The 26,058-nt window shown below is 43.2% G+C and overlaps 1 protein-coding gene across 1 annotated transcript in view; it reads right to left on the minus strand.

The window, feature by feature from the left end:
- Positions 1-26,058, minus strand: part of LOC128646928 (alpha-aminoadipic semialdehyde dehydrogenase) — a 340,000-nt gene that overhangs the window by 284,391 nt on the left and 29,551 nt on the right. Inside the window, exon 7 of the mRNA XM_053699738.1 lies at positions 8,870-8,981. Within this exon, the coding sequence (XP_053555713.1) occupies positions 8,870-8,981 (112 nt within the window). The remainder of the gene's footprint in view (positions 1-8,869; positions 8,982-26,058) is intronic.

Consider the following 26,058-nt stretch of genomic DNA (forward strand, 5'->3'; position numbering starts at 1 on the left):
CATGAAAAGTTTGGAAAGCTCTGCTCTAGAGGGACTGGTACAATAACTCCCAGAGAGGATAGGTCCTCTACGCAATTTAAGAAGGCCTCCCCTCTTTACCTGGTTTGAGTAAAGTCTTGACAGGAGAAATCTGCCCCTTGGAAGGCAAGACTTAAATCCTATCTTGTAACCCTGGGATACTATGTCCACAGCCCAAGGATCTGGGACATCGCGTATCCAAGCCTGTCGAAAAAAGGAAAGCCTGCCCCCCACTAGATCCAAAATCTGATCGGGGCAGATACTTCATGCTGATTTTGTGTCAACACAAGGTTTCTGGTTTTGTTTTCCCTTATTCCAAGGTTAGCTGGACTTCCAAGAGGACCTGGATTGGAAGAAGAAGAGGAAGACTTCTGTGCCTTAAAGTTGCAAAAGGAACAAAAATTAGAAGTCTCTTGACCCTTAGATCTATTCTTCTTGTCCCGAGGTAGGAAAGATCCCTTTCCACCCGTAATCTCTGAAATTATTTCCGCCAGACCAGGACCAAACAGGGTTTTACCCTTATAAGGTAATGCCAAAAGCTTGGCTTTTGAAGAGACACCAGCCAACCAAGATTTTAACCACAGAGCTCTACAAGCTAGGACAGAGAAGCTAGACATCTTAGCTCTCAGTCTAATTACCTGCATGTTGGCATCGCAGATAAAAGTATTGGCCAATTTAAAGGAACAACTATCCTGTATAGGAAAGTTAATTCTTTTAGCTAGAGTAGTGATAGCTCCTTCTACTTTAGGCACAGTGCACCATAAGTCACGAATGGAGTCAGCAACAGGAAACATTTTCTTAAAAACAGGAACCCATGGCTTATTCGATTCCTGAGCTATAATTTCAGACATCTTGTCTGGAACAGGAAAAACATCTTCAGAAGTTGGAGAATCATAAACTCTATTAAGTTTAGAGGACTTCTTGGGGTTGACAGCAACCGAAGGTTCAGAATCGTTGAAAGTAGCTAGAAACTCCTTCAGTAGTAACCGGAGGTGTTCAAGCTTAAATCTAAAGTTGACCTCCTCAGATCCTATAAATTTTTCTCCCAATGTGTCAAAGTCTGAGATTTCACCTTCAGAAGCTACTGAAGTATCTTCCTCATCAGACACTTGAGAAAGGTTCACCAATGCAGATTTAAAAAGTTCAGAAACTTTACTAGTAGACAAATGTTTAGACTTCCTCTTACGCTTACCCGAGGAAGGTAAAGCAGCAGATATCGCAGAGGTTATCTGAGCAGCAAAATCTCCTGGAGGTTGAGAGGAATCACAGGGCACTGTATGTGAAACCATTAAGGCTTGGGACGTTTGAGGAGAAAGCTGTGGCATATCCTGAAGAGCATTATCCTGAGAGACAATTGTCTCAGAAGGGAGTAATTTATCTTTAAATTTTAGAGTCTTGAGACTTCCGGTGGGCGGGCTTGACAGAAGCAACATCGCTGCAGAGCTCCATGAGTTTCTCACAAGATACAGCTTGCTAAACTAAAATTTGAAGCCTGGTCTCCTTAGCCTTTGACAAAAAACGTGTCCGGGCAATTCAAGAGCAAAATCACACAACCTTTTTTCCCCACCAAAGACCTCATTTTAGCACAGAAGGTGCGGGGTGTTGGAGCTGAACTGTCGGCGGCCATCTTGGCCTTCCCCTCACTGTTATCCCACCTCGGAGTGATGCGCTGGAACAGACTGGAGCCTAACGGTGTGCGACACACTCGCACACAGTGATCCGACTAACGCTGGGCATCCTTACAGCTTAGCTGCAGCATATCGGCGGCTCAAGTCGGAGGTGAACATAAAACAGACCCCGGAGCCACGTGAGGCGGATTACACTGTGTGGCTGAGACCGGAGCTGTGACGACTCAGTGTGCCATCCGGAGATCTGTCTGTCAGATGTGGCCTCCAACGCTTGGGTCGAGGTGAAGTTCTTACCAGGATCAGTACTTTACAGTACCAACATTGTTTGGGAGAGGCAAGGGCGCAAACTCTTAGGGGCTCCATTTTCTTTTTCACTGCGCCCATCTTTCTGGCTGGACTGCGGTCCCATTGGTAGCGACTGTCAGCTTTTGGTCGCCCTCGCCCTCACCAAGGGACAGCCTGCAGCACCGGAGGCTGGTAAGAGTTACTGTCTGCTTATTATACCCCTGCCCTGTTGCCTCACTACTCTCACTCCCTGACAAGACAAACACACTGGGACACTTACATCACAGTGGACTGTATATATAGGAGCTGTCTTGCACCTATAGGTAACAGGGGCCCTCTTATCAGATAAAATATTATATTCCAGCCTCTGCAACATCTGTGGTTAGTGCATACTGGTGGTTAAGCTCAAGGGTTTATAGGAAGACCTGCCCTATCATTTAGAAGATTAAGGGAAACTGCAATCAAGCAAACCCATGCACCAAATACAACACAGCCTTTGTTACAGAAGAAGGGCTGCAACCTCTGGCAGTGTTCTATGCCTAGACTAGAGTCTCACTCATTAATCTGCATGTGATCATACTGAATGTGCTCTCTGTTTGTTTTGTGCCCATAACAACTGATTACTCTAACTTTTCTCTTTTCTCCCACTGGGGCTGATTGCCCACATATCAACAGATGTGTAATATACTTGCTTCTGAGTAATATTATATGCATGGTGTTTGCCTGTCCTGCTCCTTTAAATTGCAAAGTCAGAAATAAAGAGGGAAAGGTGTAAGGAACAGTGAGGAAGAGGGAAGTAAAGGGAGGAAGGTGAAAAAAGGGGAAAATAAAAATAAAAAAACAGGCAGTGTTGTTGAAAGGGTAGAGTAATGCATTCTGACACTGGTGTTTGTGATTACTATATTATCTGGAAATGTATGGCTGTTTAATGTGCATGAAGAAGCTATAATCCCCAAAAACATTCTACACAGTACTAGATATTTTCAGGTGCCTTGGTAAGAGGGGTTAAGACAGCTAGGTACACTTCATCCTGGTATTTGACTGTTGCTTAGGAGAGACTGAAGTGCCTCAAACCTTATACATATTTGATATACCATTATCCTTTATGGATAAATTTCTAGAACCTTCTAAAATGTCAAATAAAGGTAAAAACAGTGAAAGGAAACAAAAAGGTAACATAGACACCCCTACCACAGCTTCCAATAAAAATTTAGACATTGCAGTTGAACCCAAAGAATCCCATGCCATTGTACAGCAATTGACCTCCTTATTTATGCCCAAAATGGATAATATACAAAGAGGCTTAGACACCCTTGCAGGTGAGGTGAAGAAAATAACTACACGGTTCAATGAAGTGGAAGAGAGGGTTTCAGAATTGGAAGATTTCAATGTGGCACACACTAAAAAAGTTGAAGACTTGACACAACAAAATCAGTTGCTACACCAGAGGTTAGAGGATTTAGAGAATAGGTCCAGGCGGAATAATGTCCGTCTGGTAGGCTTACCCGAATCCATCAAGCCTAATGAGATCATACACTTTGTAGAACAGACCCTCCCCTCTCTCTCGTCAGGTATCTTTAGAGGTAGTGTCACAGAGTAGGCCCAGACAGACAAAATAGCAGAGAGGGCCTCCCCCCCAGACAGGTTATGATTAAATTCTTACACTTTCAAGTCAAGGTACAAGTGCTCAGAGCATACCGCAGATTACCCTCGTTGATGCTTGACAATACCAGACTCCTGCTGTTCCAGGACTATTCGGCAGAGCTGATGAGGAAACATAAGGAGTTCTCTGCGATCTGCTCCGCACTGAATAGGGAGGGCCGCAACGTTTATCTGTTATATCCTGCCAGACTGAAACTTCTCACTGACAATAACCCTAAGTTTTTTGATTCACCCATGGAGGCCCAAGACTTCTTAAGGGAACCTCAACGGGGTCCTAACAACTCTCCTAATAGGGCTAGGAATGCAGACCCAGATTGAAGGAATAGTAGAACAGGTTAGTTATTTTCCCTGTTTGCCTCATGTAACGAATTTTGCACACTAAATCTTAAAGTTATGTTACATCTCTTGATTTATGTATCCTGTTCCTTTGCTGCCGTGCTCCGGGGTTTGACGCGAGTGGAGGATATGATCCAGTTGTTAAGGTACAAGCCATATTCCCAAGTTTGGATGGGGAAAAATCATTGGTTATATATGACTTGTTTTGTGTTAAATCTGATTTTCACTTACATGTATGTGATCATGAGATACTGTTGGAATCTTTACAATGTACAATTAGTCAAGCCCCCAGGGCTCTTCCCCTTTTTTTGGGGGTGCACCAATTTTGCTGACAGACCTTAACTCTATTGTTTGCATGTTTAAGGTTACTGTAAGCTGGACTGATCCCTACCAGGGACCCCCGCGGGATCCTGCCTCCCTTCACGGGTCACCCTGTACAACCGGACTCTCTATGGAGAGACGTTGATGACCGAAGTGTTCGCTAAGGGCACCCCCCCCCTTTTTTTTTTTTTCTCTTCCCTCTCCCCCTTCCCCTCCACCGCCGTGGTACGCTTTACATAGAACCACTGCTAGATATCATAAATGAATCCTAAACTGATTACATGGAATGTGGGAGGAATACACTCCCCGATAAAGAGAAAGGCTATTTTGACACATTTGCAAGAGACTCACTTGACTGACAGTGAACACGACAAACTTAAATCGGACTGGGTGGGCCATGTAGAGTATGTCTCACATAGCACTTCAAGTAGGGGATTGATTATATTATTCGGGAAAAGATTGACATTTAATATTGTTAAAACTTTCAAAGACCCTGAGGGTAGATTCCTCGTAGTACAAATTAAGTTAAATCAACAATTGTTCACCCTTTGTAACTTATATGCCTCCAATCAGAGAAGCTCAATATTCTGGACTCGTCTAATTCGTACTCTCACAGCGTACTTAGACACTCACATTATCTTGGGGGGAGACTTTAATCTCGCCCCTAATCCGGTGTGCGATAGAATGAGAGCTCCAAGAACCCACCAAAATAGACCAGCATATAAAGAGAAATGTGAAAAGAGGACCTTTGAACGCTTGAGTTCAGATTTGGCACTTTGCGATATATGGCGTCTTCGCCACCCGGTAGACAGGGATTTCTCGTGTTTCACGAAGGCCAGGGCCTCTCTCTCAAGAATAGACTTGTTCATGATCTCTACTGCCGCGATATCCTTAGTAAAATGGGACAAGATTCATGATATTCTCCTATCAGATCACGCCCCAGTTGAGCTTACTCTTCGGTTTACCAAAAAATTAACCAACAGGAATACGCTGAGATTTCCAACATATCTGTATACTTCAGAGCCTTTCCGACAGTTTCTCATACAATCTTGGAATGACTTTTATACAGATAACAGGGCACATGTAAACGACCCCCAGTTGCTCTAGGAAACGTCCAAAGTAGTTCTATCAGGGAATATAATCTCCTATGTCGCAAACTTACGGCACAAAACTCAACGAAAGTATATTTCACTACAGAAGGGGGTGGTTGCGGCGTATCAAGACTATTGTGCAACCCACCTTAGGACAGCCTATGACACTTTTTTGGCGGCCAAGGAAAACTCGGCAGGCAGCAGTAGGCCTGATAAAAAGGGACTCGAAATTTTATAGGTTCGGGAATCGATCGGGGAGGCTTCTGGCGAACCTGGTCAGAGGTACCAGGGTAAGAAAAGATATTGCCTCTATAAAAAATGGAGACCGCTATTATACCTCTCCAGAAGATATTGCAAAAAGATTTGCGGAATACTATTCATCATTGTATTCTAAGCAAGCTCTCAGAGATGAGGAGGCAAGAGCATCTTTCTGGGCACACAAGACCAATTAGACACCTTAAACGCCCCAATTAACATGGAGGAGTTGAATTGCACCCTCAACAGCATGGCCTTGGGTAAGGCGTCTGGACCAGACCGTCTGCCCATAGAATTTTATCGCATTCTGCAGCAACAAGCCTCCAGAGCTCTTTTACCTTTATACAATAACTATTTTCAAGACGGGCTGCACCTTCTATCTCCTTCTCAGCAGCGCATATCACCCTTATCCCTAAATCAGGGAAGGACCCCAGTAGACCAGAATCTTATAGGCCGATTTTGCTCCTTAATGCCGATTATAAGATCTTCATGGCTATCCTAGCGGGGCGGCTGAAAGTCCTTCTGCCGTTGCTTCTGCAGGCAGACCACACAGGCTTTGTATACAAGAGGTCCTCTGTGGTAAATCTTAGACGGGTCCTACAGGCTATAGATTTCTGTTGGAGGAGGGGTGGAGGAACCCATAGAACGGATCTCTCGGAGGCCTTCCTACTGTCACTAGACGCGGAGAAGGCCTTCGACCGGGTGTAATGGGACCACCTCTTTGACACGCTGAAGCGATTTGGTATCACCGGCCCCTTCCTGCAAATTATACAAAACATTTACTCCCATCCAATAGCCCGTGTACTAATTAATGGTATCTTCTCGCCGGACATTCAGTTACAACGCGGCACAAGACAGGGGTGTCCGCTATCCCCCCTTCTATTCGACTTGGCTCTAGAACCCCTTGCCTCCAAATTGTGACAGACCTTTCCGGGTATAGCGATACACGGTAAACCCCAACAAATAGCGCTCTACGCCGATGATATGCTTTTGTTTGTTGAAAATCCCTCCGAGCATATTCCCAGAATCCTCCAGGCAATACAATGCTTTGGGGCTTTCTCTGGGTACAAGATCAATAAAACTAAATCAGAGATCTTGTGGTTGAACAAGCACCCGGATGTCAAGGTTAAATACCCTTTCACGGTGGTAGACACCAGCCTCACCTACCTAGGGATTAACTTGGTCAGGAATCCACACCGGCTATATGACATAAACATTGCTAGACAATGTACAACCATCTGTGATCAACTACAGACCTGGAGATCGCTGCCATTATCTCTTATGGGTCAATGAGCCTTCTTAAAATGGTCACTTTACCTCGACTGCTTCATCCTATGCTCATGCTTCCTTTTTTGATATCTAAAGCTGACCTCAGATCCCTGAATAGGGCAGTGAGAGGATTTCTTTGGCGAGGAAGTAAACCTTGCATCGCCACCTCCTTTTTACATCAGCCGTATGGGGAGGGTGGTTTAGGCCTGCCAGATTTTAAACTCTACAACTAGGCTGCGCTGATTAGAATTGTATTGGACTGGCAGTTGGATACCTCACACTTTGGTGATGCGGAGCTGGAGAATGCAGTAGTGGCCCCGATTGGGGTGACATATGCTCCCTATCTTCGACCTGGAGATATTCCTTCACACCTGAAGGCCTCCATCCTCTACAAAAGTCCCTTGGATGCATGGCGTAGGGCCCACAGAATGTTGGGCGTGGCTCAGCCCTACTCTAGACTATTACCCTTGGTTGGGAACCTGGACTTCCTGGCGGGCTCAGAAACCTTGCCCTTCATACAGTGGAGGGAGAAAGGTATTAGGGTGGTGGGGGATCTTCTGGACCCTCTTACACGCATGACTAAGACATTTCAGAGCCTCAGTGCTAAATTCTCCCTTCCAAATAACCAATTCTATGCGTACCTACAGGCACGTCACTACATAGACACACTCAGGCGAAATGACCCTAATTTCTGGAGTACACCCCCCTTTGCCATTACTCAAACAGCCTTCATGGCCGGGATCTTCTCCTTGTCCGGGATCTATAGGACTCTGTTACACTGGTCAAACTCTAATACACAGTCACAGATAATGGACAAATGTTCACGGAGGGGGATAGATGATATACCATACACCACAATACAAAAAAGAGCCTAGAGCTTGCCAAGAAAGCGACTCTGAGCATGACACTCCGTGAAGCACAGACAAGAATGATACACTTTGACTATATAACACCAAACAGACTATCTAAATGGAACCCTGCTGGCCAGGAGATTAATTGGAATGAGGTTGTGGACTCTCCATGCCATAGGAAAGAAATTCGGTTTCATGTCCCTTTAAAATATAATAAATATTGCCAGAAATAGAATCTTTTTCCATGCAGTTATGCCATAAGTTACAGGACTTAAAATGAAAAGTCAACCCTAGTTTGTGAAACGCTAGGATTGACTATTGAAACAAATAAAGGGGACTTTCATTCATGAAGTATAAGAAACTTTATGCAGAAAGCTCCTTTATTTGTTTCAAGCGATCGCCGTTCTGAGCTGCTAAGGAAGCCCACGGCAGATCACCATTTTGCTTTAGAGGTGACGTTTTCACCTCTTAGCCAATAGCTGTGCGGTAAATCCGGCTTGGCGCCCTTGTGAACTGGATTTCACGCACGCTATTTACTAAGAGGTGAAAACGTCACCTCTAAGCAAAATAAATTTCTGCCGTGGGCTGCATGAGCAGCTAAGAACAGCGATCGTTTAAAACAAATAAAGGAGCTTTCTGCCTAAAGTATGTTAAACTTCATGAATGAAAGTCCCCTATATTTGTTTCAATAGTCAATCCTAGCGTTTCACAAACCATAAGCCATACAAAATATATTTCCCCAAATGTCACACACACGAGATCCTATGCAAGGTTCCTACTATAAGAACTGGTAATAGGCCTATAAATCCCATGACATTTTGTCTGCTGTATTCGACCCTTTGTGTGAAATTTTAGTTTAGCGCTTTATAAAGTTCTGTTTTGTATTAACCCTGTGGGTAAACAATGTGATGCAGCCATCTCTGGCAGCCAAGGGGTTAGCAAACAAAAAAACAAACAAACACTGCTGTAGTGTGAATTATTATATTCTCTATCACTGTTTATTAATGTTATTTTCCTGGCCATAGTTTTGTAAACAAGACTTATAATGGCAGTGAGACAGGGCTTTACTATCCATCCTAGGAAAAGAGATTATCTCATAACTTTACGCAAATCTACAAACACCATACGGAAATAAAATGAACAGCAAACCTACCTCTCCTTTTCCTCCCCATGTACCATTGTAAACTCCCTCATTATCCTCCTTCAGGCCCAGTTTTTTCAGCCATGAAAACTTTGGTTGGTTAATTAACATAGTTGCAGCATAGCTATGAAAGAATAAAAAAAAATTCTATTTAGAACAACGTAAAGTTAGTTGCAGCATGGTAACATAACAAAAGGAGTTACAACTCGCTCATACATGCAGCAGTAAGCAGAGCTACCACCAGCTTTTACAGGATGTGATTGTTTGGGGGAGGATTCAGTCCACACAACCACAGCCTGCTAAAGGGACAGTCTAGTCAAAATTAAACTTTCATGATTCAGATAGCGCATGCAATTTTAAAAACCATTCCTATTTACTTTTATCATCAATTTTTCTTTGTTTTATTGGTATTCTTTGTTGAAAATTAAACCTAGGTAAGCTCATATGCTAATTTCTAAGCCCTTGAAGGTCGCCTCTTATCTCAGGGCATTTTGACTGTTTTACAGCTAGAGGGCGTTAGTTCATGTGTGCCATATAGATACCATTGTGCTCACGCACGTGGAGTTACCTAGGAGTCAGCACTAATTCCCTAAAATACAAGTCTGTGAAAATAACTGAAATAAGGGGGCAGTCTGCAGAGGCCTATATACAAGGTAATCAGTATATTAACCCCTTAATGACCACAGCACTTTTCCATTTTCTGTCCGTTTGGGACCAAGGCAATTTTTACATTTTTGCCGTGTTTGTGTTTAGCTGTAATTTTCCTCTTACTCATTTACAGTACCCACACATATTATATACCGTTTTTCTCGCCATTAAATGGACTTTCAAAAGATACCATTATTTTTATCATATCTTATAATTTGCTATAAAAAACCCCATAATTTATGCTTACCTGATAAATTTATTTCTCTTGTGGTGTATCCAGTCCACGGATCATCCATTACTTGTGGGATATTCTCCTTCCCAACAGGAAGTTGCAAGAGGATCACCCACAGCAGAGCTGCTATATAGCTCCTCCCCTAACTGCCATATCCAGTCATTCGACCGAAACTAGCCGAGAAAGGAGAAACCATAGGGTGCAGTGGTGACTGTAGTTTAAAATTTAGACCTGCCTTAAAAGGACAGGGCGGGCCGTGGACTGGATACACCACAAGAGAAATAAATTTATCAGGTAAGCATAAATTATGTTTTCTCTTGTTAGGTGTATCCAGTCCACGGATCATCCATTACTTGTGGGATACCAATTCCAAAGCTAAAGTACACGGATGAAGGGAGGGACAAGGCAGGTACTTAAACGGAAAGGACCACTGCCTGTAGAACCTTTCTCCCAAAAATAGCCTCCGAAGAAGCAAAAGTATCAAATTTGTAAAATTTTGAAAAGGTATGAAGCGAAGACCAAGTCGCCGCTTTGCAAATCTGTTCAACAGAAGCCTCATTTTTAAAGGCCCAGGTGGAAGCCACAGCTCTAGTAGAATGAGCTGTAATCCTTTCAGGGGGCTGCTGTCCAGCAGTCTCATAGGCTAAGCGTATTACGCTCCGAAGCCAAAAAGAAAGAGAGGTTGCCGAAGCCTTTTGACCTCTCCTCTGTCCAGAGTAAACAACAAACGGAAGATGTTTGATGAAAATCTTTAGTCGATTGTAAGTAAAACTTTAAAGCACGGACTACGTCCAAACGGATTAGGAGACAATGATGGAACAACAATCTCTTGATTGATATTCTTGTTGGAAACTACCTTCGGTAAAAACCCAGGTTTTGTACGCAGAACTACTTTATCTGTATGGAAAATCAGATAAGGAGAATCACATTGTAAAGCTGATAACTCAGAGACTCTACGAGCCGAGGAAATAGCCATCAAAAACAGAACTTTCCAAGATAAAAGTTTAATATCAATGGAATGAAGGGGTTCAAACAGAACTCCTTGAAGAACCTTAAGAACCAAGTTTAAGCTCCATGGAGGAGCAACCGGTTTAAACACAGGCTTAATTCTAACCAAAGCCTGACAAAATGCCTTGACGTCTGGAACCTCTGCCAGACGCTTGTGCAAAAGGATAGACAGAGCAGAAATCTGTCCCTTTAAAGAACTAGCTGATAATCCTTTATGCAAACCCTCTTGGAGAAAGGACAATATCCTAGGAATCCTAACCTTACTCCATGAGTAATTATTGGATTCACACTAATGAAGATATTTGCGCCATATCTCATGGTAGATTTTCCTGGTTACAGGCTTTCGTGCCTGTATTAAGGTATCAATGACTGACTCGGAGAAGCCACGCCTTGATAAAATCAAGCGTTCAATCTCCAGGCAGTCAGTCTCAGAGAAATTAGATTTGGATGATTGAAAGGACCTTGTAGTAGAAGGTCTTGTCTCAGAGGCAGAGGCCAAGGTGGAAAGGATGACATGTCCACCAGGTCTGCATACCAGGTCCTGCGTGGCCACGCAGGCGCGATCAAGATCACCGATGCTCTCTCCTGTTTGATTTTGGCAATCAGTCGAGGGAGCAGAGGAAACGGTGGAAACACATAAGCCAGGTTGTAGAACCACGGTGCTGCTAGAGCATCTATCAGCGTCGCTTCTGGGTCCCTGGACCTGGATCCGTAACAAGGAAGCTTGGCGTTCTGGCGAGACGCCATGAGATCCAATTCTGGTGTGCCCCAACAATGAACCAATTGAGCAAACACCTCCGGATGGAGTTCCCACTCCCTCGGATGAAAAGTCTGACGACTTAGAAAATCCGCCTCCCAGTTCTCTACACCTGGGATATGGATCTCTGATAGATGGCAAGAGTGAGTCTCTGCCCAGTGAATTATCTTGGAGACATCTAAATCGCTAGGGAGCTCCTGGTCCCCCCTTGATGGTTGATGTAAGCCACAGTCGTGATGTTTTCCGACTGAAATCTGATGAACCTCAGGGTTGCTAACTGAGGCCAAGCTAGAAGAGCAATGAATATTGCTCTTAACTCCAGAATATTTATTGGGAGGAGTTTCTCCTCCTGAGTCCACGATCCCTGAGCCTTCAGGGAATTCCAGACTGCACCCCAACCTAGAAGGCTGGCATCTGTTGTTACAATTGTCCAATCTGGCCTGCGAAAGGTCATACCTTTGGACAGATGGACCCAAGATAGCCACCAGAGAAGAGAATCTCTGGTCTCTTGATCCAGATTTAGCAGAGGGGACAAATCTGTGTAATCCCCATTCCACTGACTGAGCATGCATAATTGCAGCGGTCTGAGATGTAGGCGCGCAAATGGCACTATGTCCATCGCCGCTACCATTAAGCCGATCACTTCCATGCACTGAGCCACCGAAGGGCGCGGAATGTAGTGAAGAACACGGCAGGAATTTAGAAGCTTTGATAACCTGGACTCCGTCAGGTAAATTTTCATTTCTACAGAATCTATCAGAGTTCCTAGGAAGGAAACCCTTGTGAGGGGTGATAGAGAACTCTTTCCCTCGTTCACTTTCCACCCATGCGACCTCAGAAATGTCAACACTATGTCCGTATGAGATTTGGCAATTTGAAAGTTTGACGCCTGTATCAGGATGTCGTCTAGATAAGGGGCCACTGCTATGCCCTGTGGTCTTAGGACCGCCAGAAGAGACCCCAGAACCTTTGTAAAAATTCTTGGGGCTGTAGCTAACTCGAAGGTAAGAGCCACAAACTGGTAATGCCTGTCTAGAAAGGCAAACTTTAGGAACCGATGATGATCTTTGTGAATCGGTATGTGAAGGTAAGCATCCTTCAAATCCACTGTGGTCATGTACTGACCCTCCTGGATCATAGGTAGGATTGTCCGAATAGTTTCCATTTTGAACGATGGAACTCTGAGGAATTTGTTTAAGATCTTTAGATCCAAAATTGGTCTGAAGGTTCCCTCTTTTTTGGGAACCACAAACAGATTTGAATAAAATCCCTGTCCTTGTTCCATCTGTGGAACTGGATGGATCACTCCCATTATTAGGAGGTCTTCCACACAGCGTAAGAATGCCTCTTTCTTTATCTGGTTTACAGATAATCTCGAAAGGTGAAATCTCCCTTGTGGGGTGGAAGCTTTGAAGTCCAGAAGATATCCCTGAGATATGATCTCCAACGCCCAGGGATAATGAACATCTCTTGCCCACACCTGGGCGAAGAGAGAAAGTCTGCCCCCTAATAGATCCGTTGCCGGATAGGGGGCCGTTCCTTCATGCTGTCTTAGAGGCAGCAGCAGGCTTTCTGGCCTGCTTGCCTTTGCTCCAGGCCTGGTTAGATTTCCAGGCCGGCTTGGATTGCGCAAAAGTTCCCTCTTGTTTTGTAGCAGAGGAAGTTGATGCTGCACCTGCCTTGAAGTTTCGAAAGGCACGAAAATTAGACTGTTTGGCCCTTGATTTGGCCCTGTCCTGAGGAAGGGTATGACCCTTACCTCCAGTAATGTCAGCAATAATTTCCTTCAAACCAGGCCCGAATAGGGTCTGCCCCTTGAAGGGAATGTTAAGTAATTTAGACTTTGAAGTCACGTCAGCTGACCAAGATTTAAGCCATAGCGCCCTACGCGCCTGGATGGCGAATCCAGAATTCTTAGCCGTTAGTTTAGTCAAATGAACAATGGCATCAGAAACAAAAGAATTAGCTAGCTTAAGTGTTCTAAGCTTGTCAAGTATTTCAGTCAATGGAGTAGCTGTCTGAAAGGCCTCTTCCAGAGACTCAAACCAGAACGCCGCAGCAGCAGTGACAGGAGCAATGCATGCAAGGGGCTGCAGGATAAAACCTTGTTGAATAAACATTTTCTTAAGGTAACCTTCTAATTTTTTATCCATTGGATCTGAAAAAGCACAACTGTCCTCGACAGGGATAGTGGTACGCTTTGCTAAAGTAGAAACTGCTCCTTCCACCTTAGGGACCGTCTGCCATAAGTCCCGTGTGGTGGCGTCTATTGGAAACATTTTTCTAAAAATAGGAGGGGGGGAGGGAAACGGCACACCGGGTCTGTCCTTAGTAATAATTTCTGTAAACCTTTCAGGTATTGGAAAAACGTCAGCTTCTGCATATTGTGACGCAGTATCAGAAATGGGCCTTAAAACATCTGCGCTCTCTGTATTACGTCTAACCCCAGAGCTATCGCGCTTTCCTCTGAATTCAGGCAGTCTGGCTAATACCGCTGACAGGGTATTATCCATGATTGCCGCCATGTCCTGCAAAGTAATCGCTATGGGCGTCTTTGATGTACTTGGCGCCATTTTAGCGTGAGTCCCTTGAGCGGGAGTCAAAGGGTCCGACACGTGGGGAGAGTTAGTCGGCATAACTTCCCCCTCATCAGAATCCTCTGGTGATAATTCTTTTAAAGATAACAGCTGATCTTTATTGTTTAAAGTGAAATCAATACATTTAGTACACATTCTCCTAATGAACAAGGAGTTTCCTCTATGTCAAACATGTTTATACAGACTAGCAAGCTTGAAAAACACTTTAAATCAAGTTAACAAGCAATATAAAAAAACGTTACTGTGCCTTTAAGAGAAACAAAATTTGCCAAAATTTGAAATAACAGTGAAAAAAGGCAGTTAAACTAACAAAATGTTTACAGTGTATGTAACAAGTTAGCAGAGCATTGCACCCACTTGCAAATGGATGATTAACCCCTTAATACAAAAAAAACAGATTAACAAAACGAAAAATATGTTTTTTAAACAGTCATAACAAATGCCACAGCTCCTACTTTTGAAGCCTTTTGAGCCCTTCAGAGATGTCCTATAGCATGCAGGGGACTGCTGAGGGAAGCTGAATGTCACAGTTTGTAATTTTAACTGCACCAACTGTAACTTTTATACTATAACAGTGGAAAGCCTCAGGAAACTGTTTCTAGGCAAAAATAAAGCCAGCCATGTGGAAAAAACTAGGCCCCAATAAGTTTTATCACCAAAGCATATATAAAAACGATTAAACATGCCAGCAAACGTTTTATATTGCACATTAATCAGAGTATATACCTCTGATAGCAAGCCTGATACTAGTCACTTTTAAATCACTGTATTTAGGCTTTAACTTACATTAATCCGGCATCAGCAGCATTTTCTAGCAAATTCCATCCCTAGAAAAACTTAACTGCACATACCTTATTGCAGGATACCCTGCACGCCATTCTCCCTCTGAAGTTACCTCACTCCTCAGACATATGTGAGAACGGCAGTGGATCTTAGTTACTTCTGCTAAGATCATAGAAAAACGCAGGCAGATTCTTGTTCTAAATGCTGCCTGAGATAAAATAGTACACTCCGGTACCATTTAAAAACAAACTTTTGATTGAAGAAAAAACTAACTATATTTTACCACTTTCCTCTAACTACCTCCAGCTATGTTGAGAGCTTGCAAGAGAATGACTGGATATGGCAGTTAGGGGAGGAGCTATATAGCAGCTATGCTGTGGGTGATCCTCTTGCAACTTCCTGTTGGGAAGGAGAATATCCCACAAGTAATGGATGATCCGTGGACTGGATACACCTAACAAGAGAAATATAAAATATGAAAAAATGGAAGAAAAAAAACACTTTTCTAACTTTGACCCCCAAAATGTTACACATCTACAACCACCAAAAAACACCCATGCTAAATAGTTTCTAAATTTTGTCCTTAATTTAGAAATACCCAATGTTTACATGTTCTTTGCTTTTTTTGCAAGTTATAGGGCAATAAATACAAATAGCACTTTGCTATTCCAAACCACTTTTTTCCAAAATTAGCGCTAGTTACATTGGAACACTGATATTTGTCAGGAATCCCTGAATATCCCTTGACATGTATATATTTTTTTTTAGAAGACATCCCAAAGTATTGATCTAGACCCATTTTGGCATATTTCATGTCACCATTTCACCGCCAAATGCGATCAAATAAAAAAAATTGTTCACTTTTTCACAAATTTTTTCACAAACTTTAGGTTTCTCACTGAAATTATTTACAAACAACTTATGCAATTATGGCATAAATGGTTTTAAATGCTTCTCTGGGATCCCCTTTGTTCATAAATAGCAGACATATATGGCTTTGGCTTTGCTTTTTGGTAATTAGAAGGCTGCTAAATGCCACTGCGCATCACACATGTATTATGCCCAGCAGTGAATGGGTTAATTAGGGAGCATGTAGGGAGATTCTAGGGTTAATTTTAGCTTTAGTGTAGTGTAGTAGACAACCCCAAGTATTGATCTAGGCCCATTTTGGTATATTTCATGCCACCATTTCAACGCCAAATGCGATCAAATTAAAAAAAAACATTAAATTTTTCACAATTTTAGGTTTTTTACTGAAATTATTTACAAACAGCTTGTGCAATTATGGCACAAATGGTTGTAAATTCTTCTCTGGGATCCCCTTTCTTCAGAAATAGCAGACATGTATGGCTTTGGTGTTGCTTTTTGGTAATTAGAAGGCCTCTAAATGCCGCATCGCACCACACGTGTATTATGCCCAGCAGTGAAGGGGTTAATTAGGGAGCTTGTAGGGATTTGTAGGGTTAATTTTAGCTTTAATGTAGTGTAGTAGACAACCCAAAGTATTGATCTAGGCCCATTTTGGTATATTTCATGCCACCAATTCACCGCCAAAAGCGATCAAATAAAAAAAAATTTGTTCACTTTTTCACAAACTTTTTCAGAAACTTTAGGTTACTCACTAAAATTATTTACAAACAGCTTGGGCAATTATGGCACAAATGGTTGTAAATGCTTCTCTGGGATCCCCTTTGTTCAGAAATAGCAGATATATATGGCTTTGGCGTTGCTTTTTGGTAATTAGAAGGCCGCTAAATGCTGCTGCGCATCACACGTGTATTATGGCTAGCAGTGAAGGGGTTAATTAGGTAGTTTGTAGGGAGCTTGCAGGGTTAATTTTAGCTTTAGTGTAGAGATCAGCCTCCCACCTGACACATCACACCCCCTGATCCCTCCCAAACAGCTCCCTTCCCTCCCCCACCCCACAATTGTAAAATAAAAGGAATCTTTTTTATATTTAAAAAAAAATTTTATAGCATATTTACATATGCTGCTATGTAGGATCCCCCTTAGCCCCTAACCTCCCTGATCCCCCCAAAACAGCTCTCTAACCCTCCCCCTCTGCCTAATTGGGGGCCATCTTGGGTACTGGCAGTTGTGTGCCAGTACCCAATTTGCAAAAAACATAATTTATGCTTACCTGATAAATTCCTTTCTTCTGTTGTGTGATCAGTCCACGGGTCATCATTACTTCTGGGATATAACTCCTCCCCAACAGGAAATGCAAGAGGATTCACCCAGCAGAGCTGCATATAGCGCCTCCCCTCTACGTCACTCCCAGTCATTCGACCAAGAATCAACGAGAAAGGAGAAACCAAGGGTGAAGTGGTGACTGGAGTATAATTTAAAAGATATTTACCTGCCTTAAAAAACAGGGCGGGCCGTGGACTGATCACACAACAGAAGAAAGGAATTTATCAGGTAAGCATAAATTATGTTTTCTTCTGTTATGTGTGATCAGTCCACGGGTCATCATTACTTCTGGGATACCAATACCAAAGCAAAAGTACACGGATGACGGGAGGGATAGGCAGGCTCATTATACAGAAGGAACCACTGCCTGAAGAACCTTTCTCCCAAAAATAGCCTCCGAAGAAGCAAAAGTGTCAAATTTGTAAAATTTGGAAAAAGTATGAAGCGAAGACCAAGTTGCAGCCTTGCAAATCTGTTCAACAGAGGCCTCATTCTTAAAGGCCCAAGTGGAAGCCACAGCTCTAGTAGAATGAGCTGTAATTCTTTCAGGAGGCTGCTGTCCAGCAGTCTCATAGGCTAAACGAATTATGCTACGAAGCCAGAAGGAGAGAGAGGTAGCCGAAGCTTTTTGACCTCTCCTCTGACCAGAATAAATGACAAACAGGGAAGACGTTTGTCGAAAATCCTTAGTTGCCTGCAAGTAGAACTTGAGGGCACGAACTACATCCAGATTGTGTAGAAGACGTTCCTTCTTTGAAGAAGGATTCGGGCACAGGGAAGGCACCACGATCTCTTGATTGATGTTCCTGTTAGTGACTACCTTAGGTAAGAACCCAGGTTTTGTACGCAGAACTACCTTATCTGAATGAAAAATCAAATAAGGAGAATCACAATGTAACGCTGATAACTCAGAGACTCTCCGAGCCGAAGAAATAGCCATTAAAAATAACACTTTCCAAGATAACAACTTTATATCAATGGAATGAAGGGGTTCAAACGGAACTCCTTGTAGAACGTTAAGAACAAGGTTTAAACTCCATGGCGGAGCAACAGTTTTAAACACAGGCTTGATTCTAGCTAAAGCCTGACAAAAGGCCTGGACGTCTGGATTTTCTGACAGACGCCTGTGTAACAAGATGGACAGAGCTGAGATCTGTCCCTTTAATGAACTAGCCGATAAACCCTTTTCTAAACCTTCTTGTAGAAAGGACAATATCCTAGGAATCCTAACCTTACTCCAGGAGTAACCTTTGGATTCGCACCAGTATAGGTATTTACGCCATATCTTATGGTAAATCCTTCTGGTAACAGGCTTCCTAGCCTGTATCAGGGTATCAATAACCGACTCAGAAAAACCACGTTTTGATAAAATCAAGCGTTCAATTTCCAAGCAGTCAGCTTCAGAGAAGTTAGATTTTGATGTTTGAATGGACCCTGTATCAGAAGGTCCTGTCTTAGAGGTAGAGACCAAGGCGGACAGGATGACATGTCCACTAGATCTGCATACCAAGTCCTGCGTGGCCATGCAGGCGCTATTAGAATCACTGATGCTCTCTCCTGCTTGATTTTGGCAATCAATCGAGGAAGCAGCGGGAAGGGTGGAAACACATAAGCCATCCCGAAGTTCCAAGGTGCTGTCAAAGCATCTATCAGAACCGCTCCCGGATCCCTGGATCTGGACCCGTAGCGAGGAAGTTTGGCGTTCTGGCGAGACGCCATGAGATCTATCTCTGGTTTGCCCCAACTTCGAAGTATTTGGGCAAAGACCTCCGGATGAAGTTCCCACTCCCCCGGATGAAAAGTCTGGCGACTCAAGAAATCCGCCTCCCAGTTCTCCACTCCCGGGATGTGGATTGCTGACAGGTGGCAAGAGTGAGACTCTGCCCAGCGAATTATCTTTGATACTTCCATCATTGCTAGGGAGCTTCTTGTCCCTCCTTGATGGTTGATGTAAGCTACAGTCGTGATGTTGTCCGACTGAAACCTGATGAACCCCCGAGTTTTTAACTGGGGCCAAGCCAGAAGGGCATTGAGAACTGCTCTCAATTCCAGAATGTTTATTGGCAGGAGACTTTCCTCCTGATTCCATTGTCCCTGAGCCTTCAGAGAATTCCAGACAGCGCCCCAACCTAGTAGGCTGGCGTCTGTTGTTACAATTGTCCAGTCCGGCCTGCTGAATGGCATCCCCCTGGACAGATGTGGCCGAGAAAGCCACCATAGAAGAGAGTTTCTGGTCTCTTGATCCAGATTCAGAGTAGGGGACAAGTCTGAGTAATCCCCATTCCACTGACTCAGCATGCACAATTGCAGCGGTCTGAGATGTAGACGTGCAAAGGGTACTATGTCCATTGCCGCTACCATTAAGCCGATCACCTCCATGCATTGAGCTACTGACGGGAGTTGAATGGAATGAAGGACACGGCATGCATTTAGAAGCTTTGTTAATCTGTCTTCTGTCAGATAAATCTTCATTTCTACAGAATCTATAAGAGTCCCCAAGAATGGAACTCTTGTGAGAGGAAAGAGAGAACTCTTCTTTTCGTTCACTTTCCATCCATGCGACCTTAGAAATGCCAGAACTAACTCTGTATGAGACTTGGCAGTTTGAAAGCTTGAAGCTTGTATCAGAATGTCGTCTAGGTACGGAGCTACCGAAATTCCTCGCGGTCATAGCACCGCCAGAAGGGCACCCAGAACCTTTGTGAAGATTCTTGGAGCCGTAGCCAATCCGAATGGAAGAGCTACAAACTGGTAATGCCTGTCTAAGAAGGCAAACCTTAGATACCGGTAATGATCTTTGTGAATCGGTATGTGAAGGTAAGCATCCTTTAAATCCACTGTGGTCATGTACTGACCCTTTTGGATCATGGGTAAGATTGTCCGAATAGTTTCCATTTTGAACGATGGAACTCTTAGGAATTTGTTTAGGATCTTTAAATCCAAGATTGGCCTGAAAGTTCCCTCTTTTTTGGGAACCACAAACAGGTTTGAGTAAAACCCTTGTCCTTGTTCCGACCGCGGAACCGGATGGATCACTCCCATTAATAACAGATCTTGTACACAGCGTAGAAACGCTTCTTTCTTTATCTGGTTTGTTGACAACCTTGACAGATGAAATCTCCCTCTTGGGGGAGAGAATTTGAAGTCTAGAAGGTATCCCTGAGATATGATCTCTAGCGCCCAGGGATCCTGAACATCTCTTGCCCAAGCCTGGGCGAAGAGAGAGAGTCTGCCCCCCACTAGATCCGGTCCCGGATCGGGGGCCCTCGATTCATGCTGTCTTTGGGGCAGCAGCAGGTTTCCTGGCCTGCTTGCCCTTGTTCCAGGACTGGTTAGGTTTCCAGCCTTGTCTGTAATGAGCAACAGCTCCTTCCTGTTTTGGTGCAGTGGAAGTTGGTGCTGCTCCTGCTTTGAAATTCCGAAAGGGACGAAAATTAGACTGTCTAGCCTTAGCTTTGGCTTTGTCTTGAGGCAGGGCGTGGCCCTTACCTCCTGTAATGTCAGCGATAATTTCTTTCAAACCGGGCCCAAATAAGGTTTGCCCCTTGAAAGGTATATTAAGTAATTTGGACTTAGAAGTTACATCAGCTGACCAGGATTTTAGCCACAGCGCCCTACGTGCCTGAATGGCGAATCCTGAGTTCTTAGCCGTAAGTTTGGTTAAATGTACTACGGCCTCCGAAATGAATGAATTAGCTAGTTTAAGGACTCTAAGCCTGTCCGTAATGTCGTCCAGCGTAGCTGAACTAAGGTTCTCTTCCAGAGACTCAATCCAAAATGCTGCCGCAGCCGTAATCGGCGCGATGCATGCAAGGGGTTGCAATATAAAACCTTGTTGAACAAACATTTTCTTAAGGTAACCCTCTAATTTTTTATCCATTGGATCTGAAAAAGCACAGCTATCCTCCACCGGGATAGTGGTACGCTTAGCTAAAGTAGAAACTGCTCCCTCCACCTTAGGGACCGTTTGCCATAAGTCCCGTGTGGTGGCGTCTATTGGAAACATCTTTCTAAATATTGGAAGGGGTGAGAACGGCACACCGGGTCTATCCCACTCCTTAGTAACAATTTCAGTTAGTCTCTTAGGTATAGGAAAAACGTCAGTACTCGCCGGTACCGCAAAGTATTTATCCAACCTACACAATTTCTCTGGTATTGCAACAGTGTTACAATCATTAAGAGCCGCTAAAACCTCCCCTAGTAATACACGGAGGTTCTCCAATTTAAATTTAAAATTTGAAATATCTGAATCCAATCTGTTTGGATCAGAACCGTCACCCACAGAATGAAGCTCTCCGTCCTCATGCTCTGCAAGCTGTGACGCAGTATCAGACATGGCCCTAGTATTATCAGCGCACTCTGTTCTCACCCCAGAGTGATCACGCTTGCCTCTTAGTTCTGGTAATTTAGCCAAAACTTCAGTCATAACAGTAGCCATATCTTGTAATGTTATCTGTAATGGCCGCCCAGATGTACTAGGCGCCACAATATCACGCACCTCCCGGGCGGGAGATGCAGGTACTGACACGTGAGGCGAGTTAGTCGGCATAACTCTCCCCTCGCTGTTTGGTGAAATTTGTTCAATTTGTACAGATTGGCTTTTATTTAAAGTAGCATCAATACAGTTAGTACATAAATTTCTATTGGGCTCCACCTTGGCATTGGAACAAATGACACAGGTATCTTCCTCTGAATCAGACATGTTTAACACACTAGCAATAAACTTGCAACTTGGTTACAATCTTATTTAACAAAAACGTACTGTGCCTCAAAGAAGCACTAAACGATTAAATGACAGTTGAAATAATGAACTGAAAAAAACAGTTATAGCATCAATCCTTGAAAACAACACAACTTTTAGCAAAGGTTTGTTCCCATTAGTAAATTAACAATAATTAAATTTGAAACATAAAAATTACAGAGCAACGTTTTTAATCACAGTCAATATATAAGTCTCACAGCTCTGCTGAGAGAATCTACCTCCCTCCAAAGAAGTTTGAAGACCCCTGAGTTCTGTTAGAGATGAACCGGATCATGCAGGAAATACAAGAGTAACTGACTGGAAATTTTTGATGCGTAGCAAAGAGCGCCAAAAACGGCCCCTCCCCCTCACACACAGCAGTGAGAGAGAAACGAAACTGTCACAATTAAAACAAGCAAACTGCCAAGTGGAAAAATAATGCCCAAACATTTATTCACTCAGTACCTCAGAAAATGCAAACGATTCTACATTCCAGCAAAAACGTTTAACATAATAAATACCTATTAAAAGGTTTAATGTACTTTTAACAGAGTAATTCCAGTGAAATACCATCCCCAGAATACTGAAGTGTAGAGTATACATACATGTCATTATAACGGTATGGCAGGATTTTCTCATCAATTCCATTCAGAAAATAAAAACTGCTACATACCTCAATGCAGATTCATCTGCCCGCTGTCCCCTGATCTGAAGCTTTTACCTCCCTCAGATGGCCGAGAAACAGCAATATGATCTTAACTACTCCGGTTAAAATCATAGTAAAAACCTCTGGTAGATTCTTCTTCAAACTCTGCCAGAGAGGTAATAACACGCTCCGGTGCTATTGTAAAATAACAAACTTTTGATTGAAGTTATAAAAACTAAGTATAATCACCATAGTCCTCTCACACATCCTATCTAGTCGTTGGGTGCAAGAGAATGACTGGGAGTGACGTAGAGGGGAGGAGCTATATGCAGCTCTGCTGGGTGAATCCTCTTGCATTTCCTGTTGGGGAGGAGTTATATCCCAGAAGTAATGATGACCCGTGGACTGATCACACATAACAGAAGAAAAAATGTTTTTATTACTTCTTTTTTTCTATAGTGTAGCTTCCCCCCCACAGACCAACACCCCACCAGCCAAATTGATCTTGTTAGATCAAAACTATTCCCCCCCTTTTGCCCACTTCTAACAAACTTATTTCTGTAGTGTAGCGGTTCCCACCCGCTCCCTCCCCGTGCACGCGCCCGCCCCCCTGTGCACGTGCGCGCGTCCGTGCACGCTCCCGGCCATCCCCGCCCACGATCCCGCCCCCCTCCGCGTCACAAGGGCCATCGATGGCCACCAACCGCCTCCCACTCCGGCTCCCACCCACCAACGAACTTAGCCGTAGATGTCCGGTGCAGAGAGGGCCACAGAGTGGCTCTCTCTGCATCGGATGGCTAAAAATGGTTATTGCAGGATGCCTCGATATCGAGCAGGATCGCTTCCAGCTGCTTTCCACACCGAGGACGTGCAGGGTACGTCCTCAGGCGTTAACTGCCTTTTTTTTTTTGAGGACGTACCCTGCACGTCCTCGGTCGTTAAGGGGTTAATATAACCGTGTTGGTTATGCAAATCTGGATAACCGGTAATAAAAGGGATTATCTAGCTTTTTAAATAACAATAATTCTGGAGTAGACGATGTGCAGAATTATGTAACATTATTTTTTAAGTTTACTGTCCCTTTAAGTATGAAACTATAGAAGACAGCACCCTTACAATAGAACAGATTTGGCATTACAAGATACAACTATATTAAAAAAATACAATCCATCTTATGTCAGTAAAACAGAGGGCCAGATTACAAGTGGAGCACAAACGTTTGCGTTTGAGTGATAAGAGGTTTATCATGGGTGTTTGGGCGTGTGAAAGTAAACGCAATCGCTTGAGCGCAATCGCGATTTACGCTAGAATGATTACCATGTCCTCAGAGCTCTGGTTAACCGTTTTGTAAAACAAAAGTTGCACAAAACGGATGTTAGTGATTTGCCTATATTGTATAGAGAGCCAGTGACCGTACAGCTTGGAATATGGAAGTAACTAACGCTGATATGCACAGAATGCTGGCGGAATTTGAGCAACAAATATTTCAGAGATTTGATGCCCTCCTGTTCAAACTAGAAGTCACGCACGTTGAGATGGTCATGTTAAACTCAGTGACGCCCAATGAGCAGCAGAACAGAACCCAAAAGTGTGCGCACATGAGTGGAGATGATCTTCTCTATACGCTGGGGAATGGTCATGTAGAGTCTGCACCCCTTGCCTCTGTCCCTGGCAATGCAAATATGGCCAACAACTGGCAGACAACTAGAGGAGAAACTGCGGGGGCTGATGGGGATATGGAAATTACAGAGGATCGTGACAACAAGAGGATGGTTCCCCCAACTCAAATAGGACACGCAAAGTGTTTGGGCGGCTCCTGGGTCCCTTGTGAACAAGCAGGATTCATTTTTCACCAAAGACTCAGACTTCATCTGCAAGTGTGGGAGACTCGCTTTTGGTGTGAGTATCTTACCCGAATGCAGACTGGTTAAGCAGACTACTCAAGTAAGATCACTGAGCATCTGAGCAGTTCTACGGGGACTGTTGGAGACAGATATGTTATGTTTATTATGCTCAGAGACACCCTCTCTGCCTGGGGTAAATAAACTATTATACATATGAAGACTCATTGTCGGATACCCAGCTGAGAGTTGTCGCATGCTTAGTTATACCTTTCACTGCATCTTACAGTTACTCATTGCGTTTAGAATTCTGATTAATGCATAATCCATGTATGATGATAGTTTGTACTCACCAATATGTTTACAAACAAAACATCACTAAAACTGTATGAACGTTTGCATCTATAGCCTTTCCATGTTTCTACTGTTTGCAGGCTTGAAATCTAGTAACAGGGCATTGGCCCTAGCTTATAGGTGGGGAGGCTATTTTTTTTTTCTTTTTTTCTATGAACACATGTGTTCTGCACGTCTCTCCCCCCCCACCTCATTCCTCATAGCTTTAATTGAGTCTGGCCCCATGGCTTATATGTTTATGCAGATAGACTCCTAATAGGCCACAGCCCCTGCCTATGGTGTACTTGCGATTCTTTATTGTGCAGCCCTGCACCTGTGTGAGACATCACCTTACTTCATAACTACACAGTATAAATAGCTAAGAGTTCTCACCTATTGCATGAAGGTTTATATACTGTATACAAGTTTATTTGGTTTTACGTGTGAATGCAACTAGCCCAACCTTCAATTTCACAATCTACTATATTTCTTTATGACAAAAAATATTCCATAGTCTCATAGTGCTCCTTCCCATCCCTGCGTCCCCTCCAGATTTACACATGCAATGATTGGGTTGGGAATACTGACAGAGGAGAGGGCCATTTGCTCTGGTTGTCCCCCCCGCCCCCCCCCCCAACTTTTATATGCGGCAAGGGATAAATAGCTTATCCTCTGCATCATTTTTGGCAGAGTGTGGTAGTCTCTGCCCTGTTCGTAGAGTCTATGTCCAAGTTTGTCCTCTATAAGTGTAAATAGGCTCTCCGGACTTATTATGGTAATAATTATTGTGTCTAATGTTCTATATTTTGTTGCTTACAGATTCTGTGCTCACGTAACTCTAATATGTTGGTCAGGCGATAGGAAGATTTCTTGTGCCTAATAACTATACTATTGTCTCTCTTGTTTGTTTTGTTTTATGTAATTTCAAGATACCACAATAAGCATATTATTCATTGTAGAGTTGACTGAGCTTAATCCCTTATTAATTATTACTTGACTGTAAGTAAATTGTATTATTGTATTATTGATGTGTCTTCAACTATACCTAAGTTGTCAGATCCCCTGGGGGGATCTCTGTCGCTTAGAGGACACTTCGCAGATATAGTAATAAAATGAGGCATAATGTTGAAGGGTAACACATTTACCTGGCCAGGCGAGAGGTGACTTTCTATTAACTGAAGAACTGATCTATGTATCCATTGCCGCTTGTATTATTGTGTTTGTGATGTTGCCCTTCAATTTGTAATTGTTTTATGAGTGTTATGATTACCTCAATAAAAATATTTTTCAAAAAAAAAAAAAAGTTGCACAAAACACATCAAAAATACATTACAAAGTACAGTTACACTCATAACACAATCTAATAAAAATTAATCAAAAACAATATGCAATACACACACACACAAACATACACACACACAC

Source organism: Bombina bombina, chromosome 2 (assembly GCF_027579735.1).
Source record: "Bombina bombina isolate aBomBom1 chromosome 2, aBomBom1.pri, whole genome shotgun sequence".
Lineage (NCBI taxonomy): Eukaryota > Metazoa > Chordata > Amphibia > Anura > Bombinatoridae > Bombina > Bombina bombina.